The sequence below is a fragment of the Siphateles boraxobius genome, unplaced genomic scaffold (assembly GCF_051911475.1).
Source record: "Siphateles boraxobius isolate OS27281-9 unplaced genomic scaffold, OSU_SipBor_1 130, whole genome shotgun sequence".
NCBI classification, from domain to species: Eukaryota; Metazoa; Chordata; class Actinopteri; order Cypriniformes; family Leuciscidae; genus Siphateles; species Siphateles boraxobius.
This window is the reverse complement of record NW_027508734.1, coordinates 12,194,545-12,211,302: the sequence shown is the minus strand read 5'-3', so window position 1 is coordinate 12,211,302 and position 16,758 is coordinate 12,194,545. Positions and strand designations below refer to the sequence as shown.

Genomic DNA, 16,758 nt, shown 5'->3' with positions numbered 1-16,758 from the left:
AAAACTTGCAAACTTTTGAAAATGGTTTTCAAAGTGTGTTTTCTGTCCCCCAAAACTCAATTGTCATGTAAAAGAATGACCAAAACGCATAAATTTTTTTCCGTTTTTGGATGCAAATGGTGTCGTGTAAATGGCCCCTGAGATGATTAAAAAGCATTTTAATGCATCACTTTTGCTGAAGCAGACATACTGCAGGCAAACCATTTAACTCTATATTCAATCAATCTTGTTGGCTGCGTTTCTAATCACTGCCCACAAAATCCCAGCAGGGATACTCAGGTTCCATGTCAGAGCCTCCGCCGGATGCACAGGGTATCCGAGGACATCTGAGATGCTTGGCCATCTGGGTTAAACGTTGGTATAAGTCACGCTTTGTCGCTGGTGAGACGTGTTTTGTGGTGGCTCAGACGCTTGGTGCGAAAGGAGACTGGAAAAAGGACAGCTGTTGCTGGAGAGGCACAGAAGAACAGTTCCTGCATAAAAGCACGAAACATCCAAGAGGTTTTCGACAAGGAATCTTTGCTTTCCTTTGAAAAATCTAATCGAATCCTTCAGATTTCAAACTGTAAGACTAAACCACAGATGTCCAGCCAGCTTATACATTGTTAACATATCTGAGAATAATTTCCTATTGTCATTTATGTATTTTTTTTCTCCAGTCCTCGAGCAACAGCGTGCACTAAAGCAAGTATAAAAGCAGATGTGCGTTGCAGGCCTGACCTTGGTTGCTATGGGTACTAGGGACAGACTTATATTCAACCGCCTGCCTGAGTTCCTGCTAATTGCCGTTGTCATAGCAACGAAGCACCTGATGTAATGGTAGGAAAGGGCAATAATCTTACAAGGGTCCGTTTATTTATAGGGAGCTATTCCCCCTGTGCCTGTCAACTTGGAAACGGACTCAGATTAAGTGCTAACATATCAAACAATAATGTTTATTAAAAAAAAACACACAAACACATACATGCGAGCACACATAGGGTAATAATTTTGTGCAATTTCCTGCAACAAACAAACATGGTTATACGTTTCTGTTTTTAACACTTACATTAATCACAGAATACAATGGGGACAAAACGTCTGAAACCACAAGAGAAAATGGTTCATCTTTTTCTAATTTTATACAATTCTCTTTTTATTTATATTTTTATTGTATATTAACAGCATACCAATGTAAGGGAAAGGATGATTTAAAAAAAAAAAATCATACCTTCATAACTTCACATATTCAAAACCTGATGATCCATGATATCCGGCATGATCACTGTAACTTTATTTATTTCTTGGTTTTTAATTTAGATTTTGAATCCCAGGGTTGCATTTTAAATAATGCAGCCATGCATAGCTGAAAGCCATGCATGTACTAATAAGAACGAAAACAGACATGATGAGTGACATCTTTGCACTTTAATTATTATCAAAAATGTAAATGACATTAACAGCACTGCAGCTGCAAAAAAGAAAAAGAAAAAACATCACTCTCAATTTCGCATTCAACTCTCAAACAGCGTTGACCTGAATTAATTCCACATTCAACCTCTCTATTCAGACTGGATGGTCAAAGATAATGCAGAGAGAAAGACAAACAAGACTTCAGGATACAAGGGGTTTCTTCCTCCTCACATCCTTCGTGCTTTGCGAGGGCGACAGCCATTGTGCGGGACTGGGGTGTTGTCGGTGATGGAAACAACCTCTAGTCCTCCCATGGTTAACCCTTTAATGGCAGACTACACACAAGGGAGCAAAATCAATGCAGGCCAAGTCAGCTACGAGATACAGATCACAGAAATACACTCTTTCTAGAAGAGACATGTGTGGAAAAGACGTGAATTCAATGACAAAATTATCCAATGAGTCCTTCTTGAACTTTATTTGTGAAAGCTGTCGATTTAGCCAAAAATAAAGTTAGTGTAATATTTCTATTAGGGATGCTTAATATATCTGCACCACCTTATCTAATATTGGAGGATGTAACAAACTGTTACATTTAATCTTTAACAAACCTGAAAACGAATATTGATTTGATTTGATTTAAATTTGATTTAATAATGATTCAAACTGCACATTATAATGTTGTGATGCCTAAATTCAATTGCAGCATTTGAAATGTGTGATTTTTCGGCAACTTTATTTATATAGCACATTTCATACACAATGGTAATTCAAAGTACTTTACATAGAAGAAATTAAAATAATCAAAAGAAATAAGAATAATTAAAAGAGTTTTGAATGAAAAAGAAAGTAAACTACAGTGCAAAAAGTCGGACGAACAGTGGTACAGTGCTCATTCAGTAAATTCACAGCTAAACAGATGTGTTTTGAGTCTGGAATACTTTAAACTCAATCCTAAATGTAACTGGGAGCCAGTGTAAAGACCTGAGGACTGGTGTGATGTGTTCATATTTTCTGGTTCTGCTCAGAATCCTAGCAGCAGCGTTCTGTATAAACTGCAACTGTCTAGTATGGTAGTATGCTGATTTAGTTATTGCTTTCATGTGACCACTGACATTTAGTCATTTTTCGACATTTTAGCTTTCAGGGTTTTAATTTTAATTTAATTAGACAGAATAGTCAAAAGTATATTCAGCTATTTACCAGCCACAACAAAAACAAAACTACTAGCGAGAACTTCAAAATCGATGTTGAATCCAATCTATTTTTGCTAACACAAGCACAAGTATTTACCTTGGTTTGCCTATTTAGTAATTTGATTCAAGTAAGTTACCACTGCAGTCGATGGCTTTACATTGATTCATGTATGAAAGCTTCTGACTGCGAAAAAACCCAGGGTAGGTAAGAGTAATGCAAGTCTTAAAAGCCCCCTGTTGCCTGCTGCTCTGGAGGGGCTCATTAGATTCTCACCCAGCCTTAATGTCCTCCCACCCGGCTCAGAGTAAGAGCATGCAGACCGCCGCTGAGCTCACAGAACTCATCATCGGTCAGTTTCAGAGTATTGATTGAATAGTCAGCACGCACAACTGTTGCCTTTCCATATGTGCAAATACAGAGAATAATAAATAATCATTGCTGAAAAGAAACACAGGTGGTATGCAGCCAACTAGATTTTTTTTTCTTAAAGAGGACTTTATTATGCTTTTTTTTACATTTTTATCTTTCTTTAGTGTGTATTGTTGCTATTTGAGCACGAAAATCTGCATTTACAAAGCACAAAGTCACTCCAAAGGGAGTTATTCTTGTATATCAGTAAACACCATTTCTGAACTCCCTGAAATGCCTCAATTCTAGTCTTGAGGTTTCTTCCGGGAATTTACACGTCACAATATTACTCATTTAAATAATTCCAAATACATACATACAAAATGAAGATGTGTTGTTGCCGCTGTTTTTTCCACTCTGGATCTAATGTAGTTATGGGAAGGGGTATACCATTTCTGAAACAGACTCAAAGTGGTTGACCAATCACAACGCACTGATCCGGCCAACCAATCAGAGCACATTTAGCTTTTTGGAAGGAGGACTCTTCATTTAGACAGGAACTAAACAGAGCGTTACTGACAGACTATGAAGAGAGGTGCTGTAACAATGTAAAATATGTGAAATATGTTTTTTTAACATTCCAGTATGAAAACCTATACTAGTAGACTCCAAAAGCAAAATCAAGACTTTGTAAAAGGGTCATAATAGTCCTCTTTAAGAAAATGTGTCTGTCTGCGCAAAAGTCACTGCCATGACACTTTTCTGTGTTCTGGGTGGTTCACAATTCAAAAGAGCTCCACTAAGTCTTAATGATATTCTGGTCTCTATATAGAGGGGCTCAGGCCCCTAAAATGTCAAAAAATGTTTGGCCGCCAAGCAAAATAGTAAGTCTAAAAGGTAACAGCACACCTCTCCTCGACAAGCCACATGATTTAAGGTATCATTCATGTCTATAGAACAAATCGGGCAGAAATGATTATAGTAATAAGACGATTTATTTTACTACAAATCTGAATCCATGCATTTAGTATTCCAAGTATTTAGTTTGCCCCCCTGAACCTGTTTTGACTCATTTGCGCATCTGTGCAACCTTAAGGTTTTAAACAGCACATCTGAATGTCCATTTGCACTCCGTGCAGTGCTTGTTTAACATCACTTCCACTGTACTAGTCTTTTGTTTTTTTTCCTTGTTTATTTTTTTATTAGTGGTGTCATCCTCTGGGGGTTAAGGATCTGAACAAACAAACACCAACAAAATGGATCAAAAACAAATGAGACTTTGTTGAGTTTTGTTGAAAAGAGGTGTACCATTCCATATTTCATTTCATGATTAACTGGGCAGAAAAACGTTTGAGGTTATTTTTTAAGAAATTAATACTTATACTCGGCAAGGATGCATTCAATTGATGTTAGAAAATATTTATATTTTGAATACATGCTGTTATTTTTAGATCTTGGTTCATGGTTTCCACAAAAATATTAAGCAGCACAAGTGTTTTTTAACAATGAAAATAATAAGAAATGTTTCTTAAGCAGCATATTATAATGATTTCCGAAGGATCATGTGACACTAAAGACTGGAATTATGATGCTAAAAATTAAACTTTGCATCAAATAAATAAATTATCAAATAAATGCAGCCTTGATGAGCATAAGAGACTTCTCTCAAAAAGATTTAAAAATCATACCAACCCCAAACTTATGAATGGTAGTGTATATTGAAGGAGGGACACGGGTCTTATCCAAGGACTTTGCACTACAAACACTCAGAACACATTAGCAGTCACAAAGCCCACCCACAACATGCAACTTTCACAATACACAAGCATGATCAATTTTCTTTAGAAAATGTAGACATTACTATTTTTTTGTATCAATTATTAATCATACGTTTGTTCTGAACAGCTGCTTTTTTCTACATTTCTTGCTCTTTTTTTCTTTTCTTTTTTTTGTGGATATGAATAAGTGGTGAATAACAATATGTGACCCTGGATCACAAGTAGCACGGGTATATTTGTGGCAATGGCCATTGGCCAACAATACATGGTATGGGTCAAAATTATCGATTTTTCTTTTATGCCAAAAAACATTAGGATATTAAATAAAAATCATGTTCCATGAGGATATTTAGTACATTTCCTACCGTAAATGTATAAAACATTTCTTTTTGTGAGTGAATGCAGCACAACCTCGAACATAAATGGAAAATTTTAAAGGCGATTTTCTCAATGTTTCGATTGATTGTAATCGAATGGAACCCTCAGATTCCAGATTTTCAAATAATTGAATCTCGGACAAATATTGTCCTATCCTAACAAACCATACATCAATGGAAAGCTTAGTTATTCAGCTGTTAGATGGTGTATAAATATTAATTTTAAAAAAATTGACCCATGTGATTGGTTTTGTGGTCAAGGGTCACATATAGAGAATCTTGAACCCTTGAATTACAAATATTTGAATTATAATAATTTTGAATTCTTTAACCTTTCACGACAAATCTACAGCCTCTTAAGTTTATTAGAAAACCTAGCGACATAGTTTTTGTCCTTGAGTTAAATTATGATGCCGACAGCTAAACAGATTCGAGACGGCCTATTCGCATTCAAATGTGCAAAGGATTCACTTTGGTTTTCACACTGTTACAGTCAAATTGTCATATGAAAGTCTTATTGCAATCAATGGCAAATATCACAGTAAGTAATATTCCCTAGCAGTTCTCAACTACAATCTAGTTGAATCCACAAGGAACTAATAAGAATCCACTTTATGGGGGAGCTTCTTGCTGTAAATCTTTATAAGCTTTAAGTAAGGCCTTAGTAAGCTACTCACCATGCGCCCTGGACCGAGTCCTTTCACCAGCACACGGACGTAGGTGACCCCCTTCGCCCTCGCCTTCTGCTCAAGACAAACATACATACATTTAGAACATTTAGCATAATAAAAACTAATCAATCACTGAGGAAACACAAAACTGCAGGAGCCTAGAATCTGAGGTCTGTCCAAAACTACTAATTTATATCATAATGCTTGTGTCCATACAGCAAATTAATGGTTATCAGTGTGAAGTCATATACTGATTATACAGCCTGCTGTGACTCAGGGTTGCCATTAGACTCTTCATGGCACAAGCTGATGAAATAACAAACAAATAGCGTGGAAGTAACCGAAGAGAAGTATAAACATGAAATGGAAGATTTGAAATGTTATTTTCTATTTTTCAATTTCATTAACGTCACTGCAACAGTCAATAAATATACTGCTGATAGTCTTGAGAAAGAACCAATAATAAAAAAATGAGGATATATAAACACACATAAGACTTTCATATTTAACAAAAACAAATTGTCATTTATAAGTCCTTTATCTTCTAATTATGTTTTTGACTGACTCATTACATTACATTTGCAATGTGACTTTAAAATAAATATTTGAAATCAAGCAGCAAAACCAGCCCAACACAACCTAAAGAAAACCCCGGGTACCTTAATAACTAAGCAGGGTGTGGTAACTTACTACAAAGAAATGTGCTGCCATCAAGTGGACAACATCCAAATTACAGACTGGTATTGTGACAAAAAGATGCACAAAACAAATTAAAAGTATTCTTTAATCCTTCTGAAACAATAATTCTGTCCATCTTACTGCAGCAGCTGAAATCCCAGCGGTCTGTGCTGCAATAGGAGTGGATTTCTTCACATTCTTGAAGCCCTCTGATCCACACGAGGTTCGGACCATGTACTGGCCAGCGTTATCTGTGACCTGGATATGTGTGCTTGAGAAAGAAATTAAGGACAAAAGAGAGTCAGCTTTATGTTTTCAGCCAGCAGTTTCATGGACTCCTGACTAAATAATTTTAGTATTTTGGAGAGATGGAGGACAAATCACAGGTTGTGAGCACTAAGGCATGCATCGGTATTAACTTTGTTTGTGTGTGTGGGGTGAGTTAAGTAAACATGCAGTAATAGATATGAATAACAATTATAATGCATACTGCAACTATGAACATCTGTAGCCCTGAGATGAGCACAGTAAATACCGTAATTTCATTTAACATGCATCGAAACTGAACTGTATGATGTTGGGGCATGATATGCAATAAAAACACTTTGACCCACACACTACATGGATAAATGAACAATCATAATTAAGAGCTGATATAAGTTTATGCTATAGCTGCATGCAAACAGCAACCAAACTAATTACATTTCCATTTGTCAATCACGACTATTTAATTTTGTCAGGCAACTTACTTGTTATACGTGGCTTTTATGTGTGCGATCGGTAACTCTTCAAACTTCTTGCTGTCCCATGTCAGGGAGCTTTCCTCACCCGGAAATGGAGGGAAGAGGCTATATGGGGAAGAGCAATAAACAAAAAATGACAAACATTTTACCATAAAATCTAATACAGAATCCTCTATCTATCAATCTATTTATCGTAACACTTTACAATAAGGTTTCATTAGTTAACTACTTTTAGTTAATATGAACTAAGAATTAACAATACTTTTACAGCATTTATTAATCTTAGTTAATGTTCATTTCAACATTTACTATTTCAACATAGTGCATCACAAATAAAACTATTGACTCCAAACACAACTACAAAATCTTAAAAAAATTTCAATAATATTTGAATATAGATGCTTAATATGTCTGTGCAAACCATAATGCACTACCATTCATTCAAATGTTTGGTATAAGAAATCTCAGTGGTTCATTTTTGCAATAAATATAACACATAAGATCTGATGTGAAGTTTGTGAGCCCCAGGGTTAAAGCTATTTTTGAAAGTGTGCTGAAATGACTGTCAGTGTATGTGTCTTACTCTTTCAATCGTTTCACTGGTGCTGATGGGGTCTTGGTTTCCACTGGTTTGGCATCAGGCTCTTGTAATCTGATGGCGCTGCATGACAACAGACGCTGAAACCCCACATTTCCACCACTGTAGGAGAAAACAACCAATTAGATCCTTTAGTTACAACATATGTCCAAAGTGTGCAGAGCTGGAATCCAGACAAAAGGTGACGACATCAAAAGGTGACTTCATTTTTATTGTAAAATGTGGAAATTAGTAGTAATAAAGAATGAGTAGGCTATGTGTTTCCAAGCTTTTCACTTATAGTGAATATGGTACCGTACCCTTGTACTTATACTTAAACAATACCACTGTATAATCATGTTAGATGTAAACAACAACAACATTGTACTAGCATAGTACATGCCCAAGAAACCATGGTGTTATCAAAAAGGCATCATCACATGTCCACTGTGTCGTTTAAAAAAAAAAGTACCACGGTACCATATCCAAAACATGGTATAGTAATGCTCCTAAAAGACATAGCATGCATGGTAAAATCATGGCAAATTTTGTTATGACAGTGTATGCATTATTAAAGTGACTCAACTAAAAAGAAATTATAGAGAATATTTGTAAATTAACGTTACACAAATAAAAACACTTGATCAGATGTGCTGCTTTTCCAACCACATAAGCCTCTTACATTAACCGTCCAGATGAATTTAAGCCCTCAAAAAGCTGCTGGCACGAACCTCGAACGAGGCTATATACCCTAAGATACATAATGTAAGTTTTAAATTATGCAGTTTATTCACGAAGACACATGCATGACTTCAGTTGCTTTGCGGACGTTCAGGGTCGCGTAGTGTGTGTGTAATGGGAACGTCACAATTATTCTATTTTTCAGAGGGGTGTTTTACTTATATTTAAGACGCCAACGTATCGAATGCGATTTTAAATGTAGTAAAGTATTTTTTAATATGTTAATTATAATAATATTTCATGATTGAACTATAGTATTTTCATTTTCTATTTTGTAAATACCACCAAACGTTTGTTTTTCAAAAATCGATCCCCCCTATTTTCGAAATAGTGGCGTCTATTTCGCAAACTCCGCAAAGCACCTCGGGAACACGTGTGGTCAACATGGCGGCGCCCTTCACTAGAGTTTATCGACCGTTCTGGAGGATAATAACTACAACTACATCAAACAGAGGGGTGCGAAATGTTTCGTACACTAGTCAACAGTGGTCTTCGCAAAATGTCAAAACTGCGAGTGCTGCATCTCCGTGGGCGCTGCATGGAGCTGTATGTGTGCAGAGGCTGCCTGTGGTCTCTCAAGACAGGAGCCCCATAGAGGAGGAGTTCATGGAGCTTATGCATACGGTATGAAAGAATCAGTATGCACATGAAACTATTATATTTGTTGATTTATTATTATTTTAAATACACCATACTCGTACCATGTTTTTGAACGTGGTACAATGTATGTATTGTGGTAACGTTACTATGTACAGTACCGGTAAAAAGTTTGGAAACATTACTGTTTTTATTGTTTTTGAAAGTCTCTCATGCTCATCAAGCATGCATTTATTTGATAAAAAAATACAGAAAACAAAACAAATATTGTGAAATATTATTACAATTTAAAATTGTGTTATTTTTTGAATATACTTTAAAATATTATTTATTTCTGTGGTGCAAAGCTGAATTTTCATCAGCCATTACTCCAGTCTTCAGTGTCACTTAATCCTTCAGAAATCATGCTAATATGCTGGTTTGATACTCAATGTTATAATAGTTATTATCAATGTTGAAAACCGTTGTGTTGCTTGATATTTTATTTGAACCTGTGATAGCCTAGTTTTTTTTAGGATTCATTGATGAATAAAAAGTTAAAAAGAACAGAATTTATTTAAAATATAAATCTTTTCTAACAATAAATCTTTACTATCACTTTAATTTTAACACACACATCCTTGCTGAATAAAATTATTAATTTCTTTCAAAAAAATAAAGAAAGAAATGACTGACCCTAAACCTTTTAACGGTAGTGTTTATTGTTACAAAATATTTCTATTTTAAATAAATACTGCTCTTTTTTAAACTTTTTTATTCAAAGAATCCTGAAAAACGTATTACAGTTTTTTTTTAAAGCAGCACAATTTTTTTCCAGCATTGATAATAAATCAGCATATTAGCATGATTTCTGAAGGATTATGTGACACTGAAGACTGGAGTAATGGCTGATGAAAATTGCATCACAGAAATAAGTTATATTTTAAAGTGTATTAAAATAGAAAACAATTATTTTAAATTGTAATAATATTTCATAATGCTACTTTTTTATCAAATAAATGCAGGCTTGATGAGAATAAGAGACTTTGAAAAGCATTAAAAATAGTAATGTTTCCAAACTTTTGACTGGTACTGTATGTATGTAAGTATATTTTCCCTTATTTGTCTAATTTTATTATGCTATGTATGTAACATATTTTGAGGCTGTTTATGTATTTTTCTAGTATGCATGTATACCCTAATAATGCTGTGCCTCCATAAATCTGCGTGCCACGAGCCACCTGTCAAACACGTCTCATATAGGATTGTTTATTGTTTCAGATGGAGTTTGAGAGAAGTCTGCTTGCGGACCATGAGTTGAAGCTCCTGGATGATGCTGCACGGATGAGTCGGAAACAAGAAGAAGATTATGATTCAGATGAGGAGGAGGATTATAAAGACAAAGAAATCGTTACAGCCCAAGATCTGGAGGATATTTGGGAACAGAAACTGAAGGAATTTCAACCGGCTCTGAGGTCTCAAGGTGAGCAATCAGCCAAAAGTCACTTTTTTTTTTGACGGTGTCCCCATAGAGTCAGCCGGCATGAAACGGGAGTTCTGATAGTCTGGTCTTCCCAATTATGATGTATATTATGAGTAAAAAGGCACGAACAATAAAAAATTTAAGGCGGGACTTGATTGTGTTCATCGGGAATTGATTTGATTGATTGTGTTTTGCTGTATTGCTGTGATCTCATGTGAGTGACATTTTTCCCCGCGCTCGCATCAGTAAACGCATCATTAGAGAAGAGATGTCGCTGCAAGAGGGAGGGAAAGCTATTTTGATTAAAGATTACAAGAGCACATGGATTTTAAAATGAAATGTTGATGAACACGGATAAATCATTTATAATAATTCCATAAAAAAAAAGAATTGTCAATTACGATTTAATGGGGACTTTAAGTTGTTGCTTTGACATAAGTCTTGGTCTAAAGACATTTCAGATTAAGTCCCCCTGTAGTCGTCAATAATTTCATTCACCAAAAGGAGATATTTAAATATTTTTTTCCTTGAACCAAAAAAATCTTCTTGCCTTAAAATAGCTTGAATGTAACTCTACACCCTTGCATCATTTAGTATACGCGGTTCTATGAATATGTAAATTAGCCCCGCCTCCACTCACTCACACCAGCTCAGAGATCCAGTCGTTGACGATCACACATTGACGTGATTGGTTTCAAGGTAGTTTGTGACGTGACGCGTCAGATACACCAGTGATTTTTTGTGATTGTCTTTGTTTCACTGCAGTTTTAAGGAGAAAATACTCCGCAATGGTTGACTTATGAATTGGCACATGGTTTGTCTAAAAGCATATTAAAAACACCACACAGACATGTAAACAACATTAAAAGCTTGATTTTCAGCACAGGGGGACAGGCTTTAAGCATGTTGAATTCATCTCTCAATGAATTACTCTACAGGTAATGACCAGAAAGACGTGAGTTCTTCTGAGCGTTGTTTAGCAGACAGTCTCATATTGCTGGTGAAGAAGGATGTTGGCAGTCAAAAGCTTTGGCTCCTGCCACAAATACAGTGGCAGATGGGAGAGACACTTCGACAGACAGCCGAACGTGCCCTTGCAAGTCTTCCAGGTAAGATTTCTATGGTAATATCCTTTTAGACGGCTTCAGGTCTGTTTTCAGTGTGGAGCTGATGTCAGCTTTAAAGGAGTAGTTCACTTAAAAGTGAAAATTCTGTCATTATTTATGACAGATCAATTCTGTAAAAATGTAAATTCTGTCATCATTTACTCACCCTCAAGTTGTTTCAAACCTGTATGAATTTCTTTCTTCTGCTGAACACAAAAGAAGATATTGGACCCTATCAACTGTCTGGTTACCGGCATTCTTCAAAATATCTGCCTTTGTGTTCAGCAGAAGAAAGAAATTCATACAGGTTTGCAACAACTTGAGGGTGAGTAAATGATGACAGAATTTACATTTTTAAGTGAACTATTCCTTTAACAGGAGCTGAAAATCAAACATTTTAACAACTATAATCATTAGATGGCAGCCTTTTAACCGTTTAATCACTGGTTAAAGAAAAGCTCAGTACCGTTTGTAATTTTGAAAAGAGTTTGAGACAGTCATACTTTTTATTTATTTATTAATATTTTTTTAAACTAATTTCCAAGTTATTATGCACTAAATTGTAATATCAGGGAAATTCAGCCTGAAAGTGATGACATGACAAGACTGTGATTCATAAATCGAATGTGCTGCAGGTTAAATTATTAGCCTTCTGTTTAAATTGATTTCTGTAGGTGCTGATCTGAAGGCTTCTTTCCTTGGTAATGCACCCTGTGGATTTTACAAATACAAATACCCAAAGGACATTCAGAAAGAAGGCAGTGTTGGGGCCAAAGTGTTCTTCTTCAAAGCTGTGCTTTCCAGCCATAAGCACTTTCCCCTGGAGAAGAATTCATTTGCCTGGGTAAAAAAGGATGAACTCCAGGACTTCCTGAAACCAGAGTACCTGAAGCAAGTCAGACGCTTCATTATGGCTCTGTAATATGGGAAGAAACGGACATAATGGAGAATGTTGAAAACGTGAAAAAAAAAGAAAAAAAAACCTTAATACTTTTTGTACTAAGATTCCTTGAGTCTGGACCCCAGATTCAATCTGATGATGGAATCTAACAATATGAGTAATGTCCAAATTGTCTTATAGGGGTTATACAGTATGTCCCATACACTTGTGTGTTGTCACCTGCCCTGTATCTGTATATTTATTTATCTTGCTTGGTAAATGGAAACCTCTTTGACAGTGTATGCAATATTAAAAATGGTCCATTTCATAGCATATGATCTCATTGTTTTATGTATCTGCAAAATGTGGCATGAAATCATGTTTTCAGCAGGGTGAGAATTATATTGTGTGCCTTTCCTTACACTTTCATTTCTTTATCAGTTCACATATTTTGTCTTTTAAAGTACTACCACTTGAGGGCAGTAGATGGACACAGATCATCTAATTGGACCCCCTTTTTAAAAAGGGATATACAATTATGCATATACAATAATTTTGGTCTGTATGTATCTGTCTTGTAAAATTGAAATGCCTTGTACTTGGGATTTCTCTTATGCACTTTTATGTCTTTCTCTTGCTCAGCTGTCAAATAGTCATTGACTTTTGTGCTGTGCTGGTGGAAATTGGGATTAGTAATCCTATGAATTATTTAGGCAGCTTGATTATGTAGGTCTCTTAAAAATTGGCTGTAGACTTTAATTTCTGCCAGTGTTCTGGAATTTGGAGAAGTTACAGAATTCTTCATTAATAGTGCGCATATGTGGGCTGTGCATTGGGTGACTTTTTAAAGAATACATATTTGAGAAAGGAGCCCGTTTCTTTAAGACTTAAGTAACACGTTTCTTTAGACAAACCTCAGGGAGTGGGGGTTACAACACATCCTTGTAAAATTAAGAGTCATGGTCTTCACACCAAAGTTGTACATTTCCTAACTATTTTTGTCATTGATCAAATATTCTTTCATGTTCAAATTAATAATAATTTGCATAAGTATTCACCTACTTCAACTCAACTGGATACCTTTCACGGACCACTGCAATGTTTCACTGCTTAATTTTTTTCCAACCAGCAAATTGAATGCTTCTTTCTGCAAAACTGCTATTTTCCTATCGATAAATTCTAAATTGGATTGAGATTCATCTGGCCACTCCAGGATATTAACGTTGTCTTTTTAAGCCATTCCTGTGTAGCTTTGGGTCATTGTTTTGTTGGAAAGCAAATCTCCCAAGTCACATGCAGTTTTTCTACAGGATTTACTTGATTTACTATGTGGCTTTTAAACCCTCACAAGACTTCAAGGACTTGCTAGTGTTTTTCAACTCCAGTCTTGGGGACTCAGCTACCAGAAAATTTTACACACCTCACTAATTAAAAGACCTGATTCAGCTCATCAGCTGCTTAGTCTGTTGAACAGGGCAATATTTAAAACATTCTGGGAAGTGGGTCCTGGGGACTGAGTTGAGAAACACTGCTAGCCCTTGAGCTGCGCTGAAAATCCTTTCCCTAAATTGGTGTTTCGGCCTTTAAACATTGCTTGTAATGTTCTCATTATGAAATATTATGCCAAATATTGCATTCATTCTTTTTGTCAACTTGTTTTCTTTCAATTAGCACAGGTTTTGTATATCCTTTTAGAACTGATTGATAGTAGGCCTCATTGATCTGAGTTTATGCACTTTTTCACTTTTTTTTTCACTCAAAAACTGAAGTGCATAAGCTAAGATCAATGAGGCATACGATCAATCAGTTCCAAAAAGAGAACTGTGCTAATTGAAAGAAAACAAGTTGACAAAAAGATTGACTCCAATATGTGGTGATAATATAGCATAATGAGAGATTTACAAGCAATTTGCCAGCCGTAGGCCACTCATTTGTGAAGCTGTGTAGTGTTTGGCTATATGCATTTTGTTTGATGGCCAGAAAGCTTCATTTTGGTCTCTTCAGATCACAGAACCAACTCTTTCAGCTGGCTCTTGGTGACCTTCCTCTTAACACAGGCACTTGGTTTTTGTGGACAGCCAGCTCTGGATTTACAACAGTGCCGTGCTCGACTTCTTGAAGTCTTCTTGTAGCAATCCCCGAACATGTGCTTTTCAATTACTTTTCCGCTGAATTGCTTGGAGTGTTTTGTTGCTTTAATGATGTAAATTCTGCCACAACATCGACTCTCCAGAAGTTGGATCTTCCAGTTGTTTTATACAATCAATTGAAACTCTTTTACTATACTCTAGTGATTTAACTATTAACTAGATTTATCTCTATTTATGTATCATATTAAAGGGGGTGGATATTTATGAAATCAATTAGATTACCTTTTTGTTTTATTTTAAATCCCTTTATAGAATCTTTTTCCGTTGATAAGTGTCAAAAACAAGAGCCAAAATAAGTCCACTGTGATGCATTGCTGTAAAGCAACAAAACATGAAAAAGTATTTTTATATATAGGCATTGTATTTCAAGTCTAGCATTAATTCAGATATTGGCATTTTGTTCTAGGTTCATTAGTTCACATATGCTTTCTGCACCTAAGCGTACTCAAGTGTCTAACCTAATAACGGTGAGAAAAAGAACATTATGCATGTTTGCTGGGAAGACATTTCAGCCCAACTCCCATTTCAAATTAAATTGGCCACATTTAGCTCATAAACACAATTTACATCAACAACCTAATTTATAATTGAAGGTTAAAACAGGGGCTCAGAGGTCTTAAGAGACATCTAAATGGAACCGGGAAAGCAATAAATGGGTGCAAGTATGAACCTTCCCTCCCTTTAAAGACCTGAAGCGCTGAGCTCAGCTGTATGAGATCAGTTGAGGTTATTGAGGGTATGTACCACAATTAGCTGATCAGCATGTTCATGTCTCACACCTCTATCACGGTGCTTTGTCATATGGAGGATTAAACACACTTTGAAACTCTAGAATTGATATTAGACCTGCAATTTTTTTCCCCTCTCATCAGTTTGTTTGTTGTTAGACACCAAGTCCCATTTAAAATTAAAGTGAATGACTGCCGCTTAAAAACAAAGCCAAGAATCAATCGACCATTTATAATGCAGGGAACAATGCAAAATCTTTGATTGTAAGGAATAAAGTCCCACAGGAGAAATTTAACCCCAGTTAACCTAACACTGTTTCCGTTAGCTTTCTTTTTCCTTTTCTTTTTAATCGACAAAAGCCAACTTAATTGAACAGGCAAAAAGTCTATTAGTCTATAAGACTATGCTTATATTATATACCATGAAACCCCTTTGTGGGAGATCTCTTCTTAATATATATTTAATTTTCATGCACAAAGACTCATTTATACTGTATGAGAAAGTGCAATATTACAGATAACTTGTTTCCAAAACTTTATATTTTTATATTGCCAAAACAAATTAGATATATAATCCTGATGAAAATATTTTCTATGTTAAACTTTTCTTGAACGTTTATACATCACCGGAGAGATATGGAGAACTATGTTTATTTTGAAAGAAATTAGTAATTTTATTCAGCAATGATGTATTAAATTGATCCAAAGTGACATACAGTGAAGACATACATGTTACAAAAGATTTCAATTTTAAATAAATTTCTATTCATCAAAGAAACCTAAGAATAATTAACACAATTTCCACCAGTTAAGCAGCACAACTGTTTTCAACATTTATAATAATTCATGTTTCTCGAGCAGCAGAGCAGCATATTAAAATGATTTCTGAAGGATCATGTGACACGGAAGACTGGAGTAATGATGCTGAAAATTCAGCTTTACATAACAGAAATAAATTACATTTTAAAATATATTCAAATAGAAAATGGTTATTTTAAATTAGAAATAATATTTTATAATATTACAGTTTTTTGATCAAATAAATTCAGCCTTGGTAAACAGATGAGGCTTCTTTCAAAAACATAAAAATAAATTCGCACCAACCCAGAACCATTGAACGGCACTGTTAAACATTTAATTAAAATCTTTATTTAATGTGTTAACTTTTGTATACTTGAAAATACATTTTAAAAATACATTTTTTTTCCTGTCACATTTTTCCAAAAATGTAAAAATCAATTAATTTCACTAATGTTTAGAAGTAATTTCTTGAACAGACACACTACTGTTTGCTAGGATCTTCTTGCGAATCATTAATCAAATCGAAATTAAA

General features: G+C 35.2%; 2 protein-coding genes across 2 annotated transcripts; one reads left to right on the top strand and one right to left on the bottom strand.

The window, feature by feature from the left end:
* Positions 1-1,388: 1,388 nt before the first annotated feature.
* mrps11 (mitochondrial ribosomal protein S11) lies at positions 1,389-8,608 on the bottom strand. Its single transcript, XM_077227919.1, has 6 exons — positions 8,444-8,608; positions 7,768-7,884; positions 7,191-7,289; positions 6,583-6,712; positions 5,770-5,835; positions 1,389-1,727 (listed from the first exon to the last, which is right to left on the bottom strand). The coding sequence occupies exons 1-6, from the start codon at positions 8,521-8,523 to the stop codon at positions 1,620-1,622; spliced, it is 600 nt and encodes a 199-aa protein (XP_077084034.1). The 5' UTR covers positions 8,524-8,608; the 3' UTR covers positions 1,389-1,619.
* A 206-nt stretch (positions 8,609-8,814) lies between these two features.
* Positions 8,815-15,526, top strand: mrpl46 (mitochondrial ribosomal protein L46). Its single transcript, XM_077227920.1, has 4 exons — positions 8,815-9,126; positions 10,360-10,561; positions 11,500-11,670; positions 12,342-15,526. The coding sequence occupies exons 1-4, from the start codon at positions 8,887-8,889 to the stop codon at positions 12,587-12,589; spliced, it is 861 nt and encodes a 286-aa protein (XP_077084035.1). The 5' UTR covers positions 8,815-8,886; the 3' UTR covers positions 12,590-15,526.
* Positions 15,527-16,758: the final 1,232 nt, after the last annotated feature.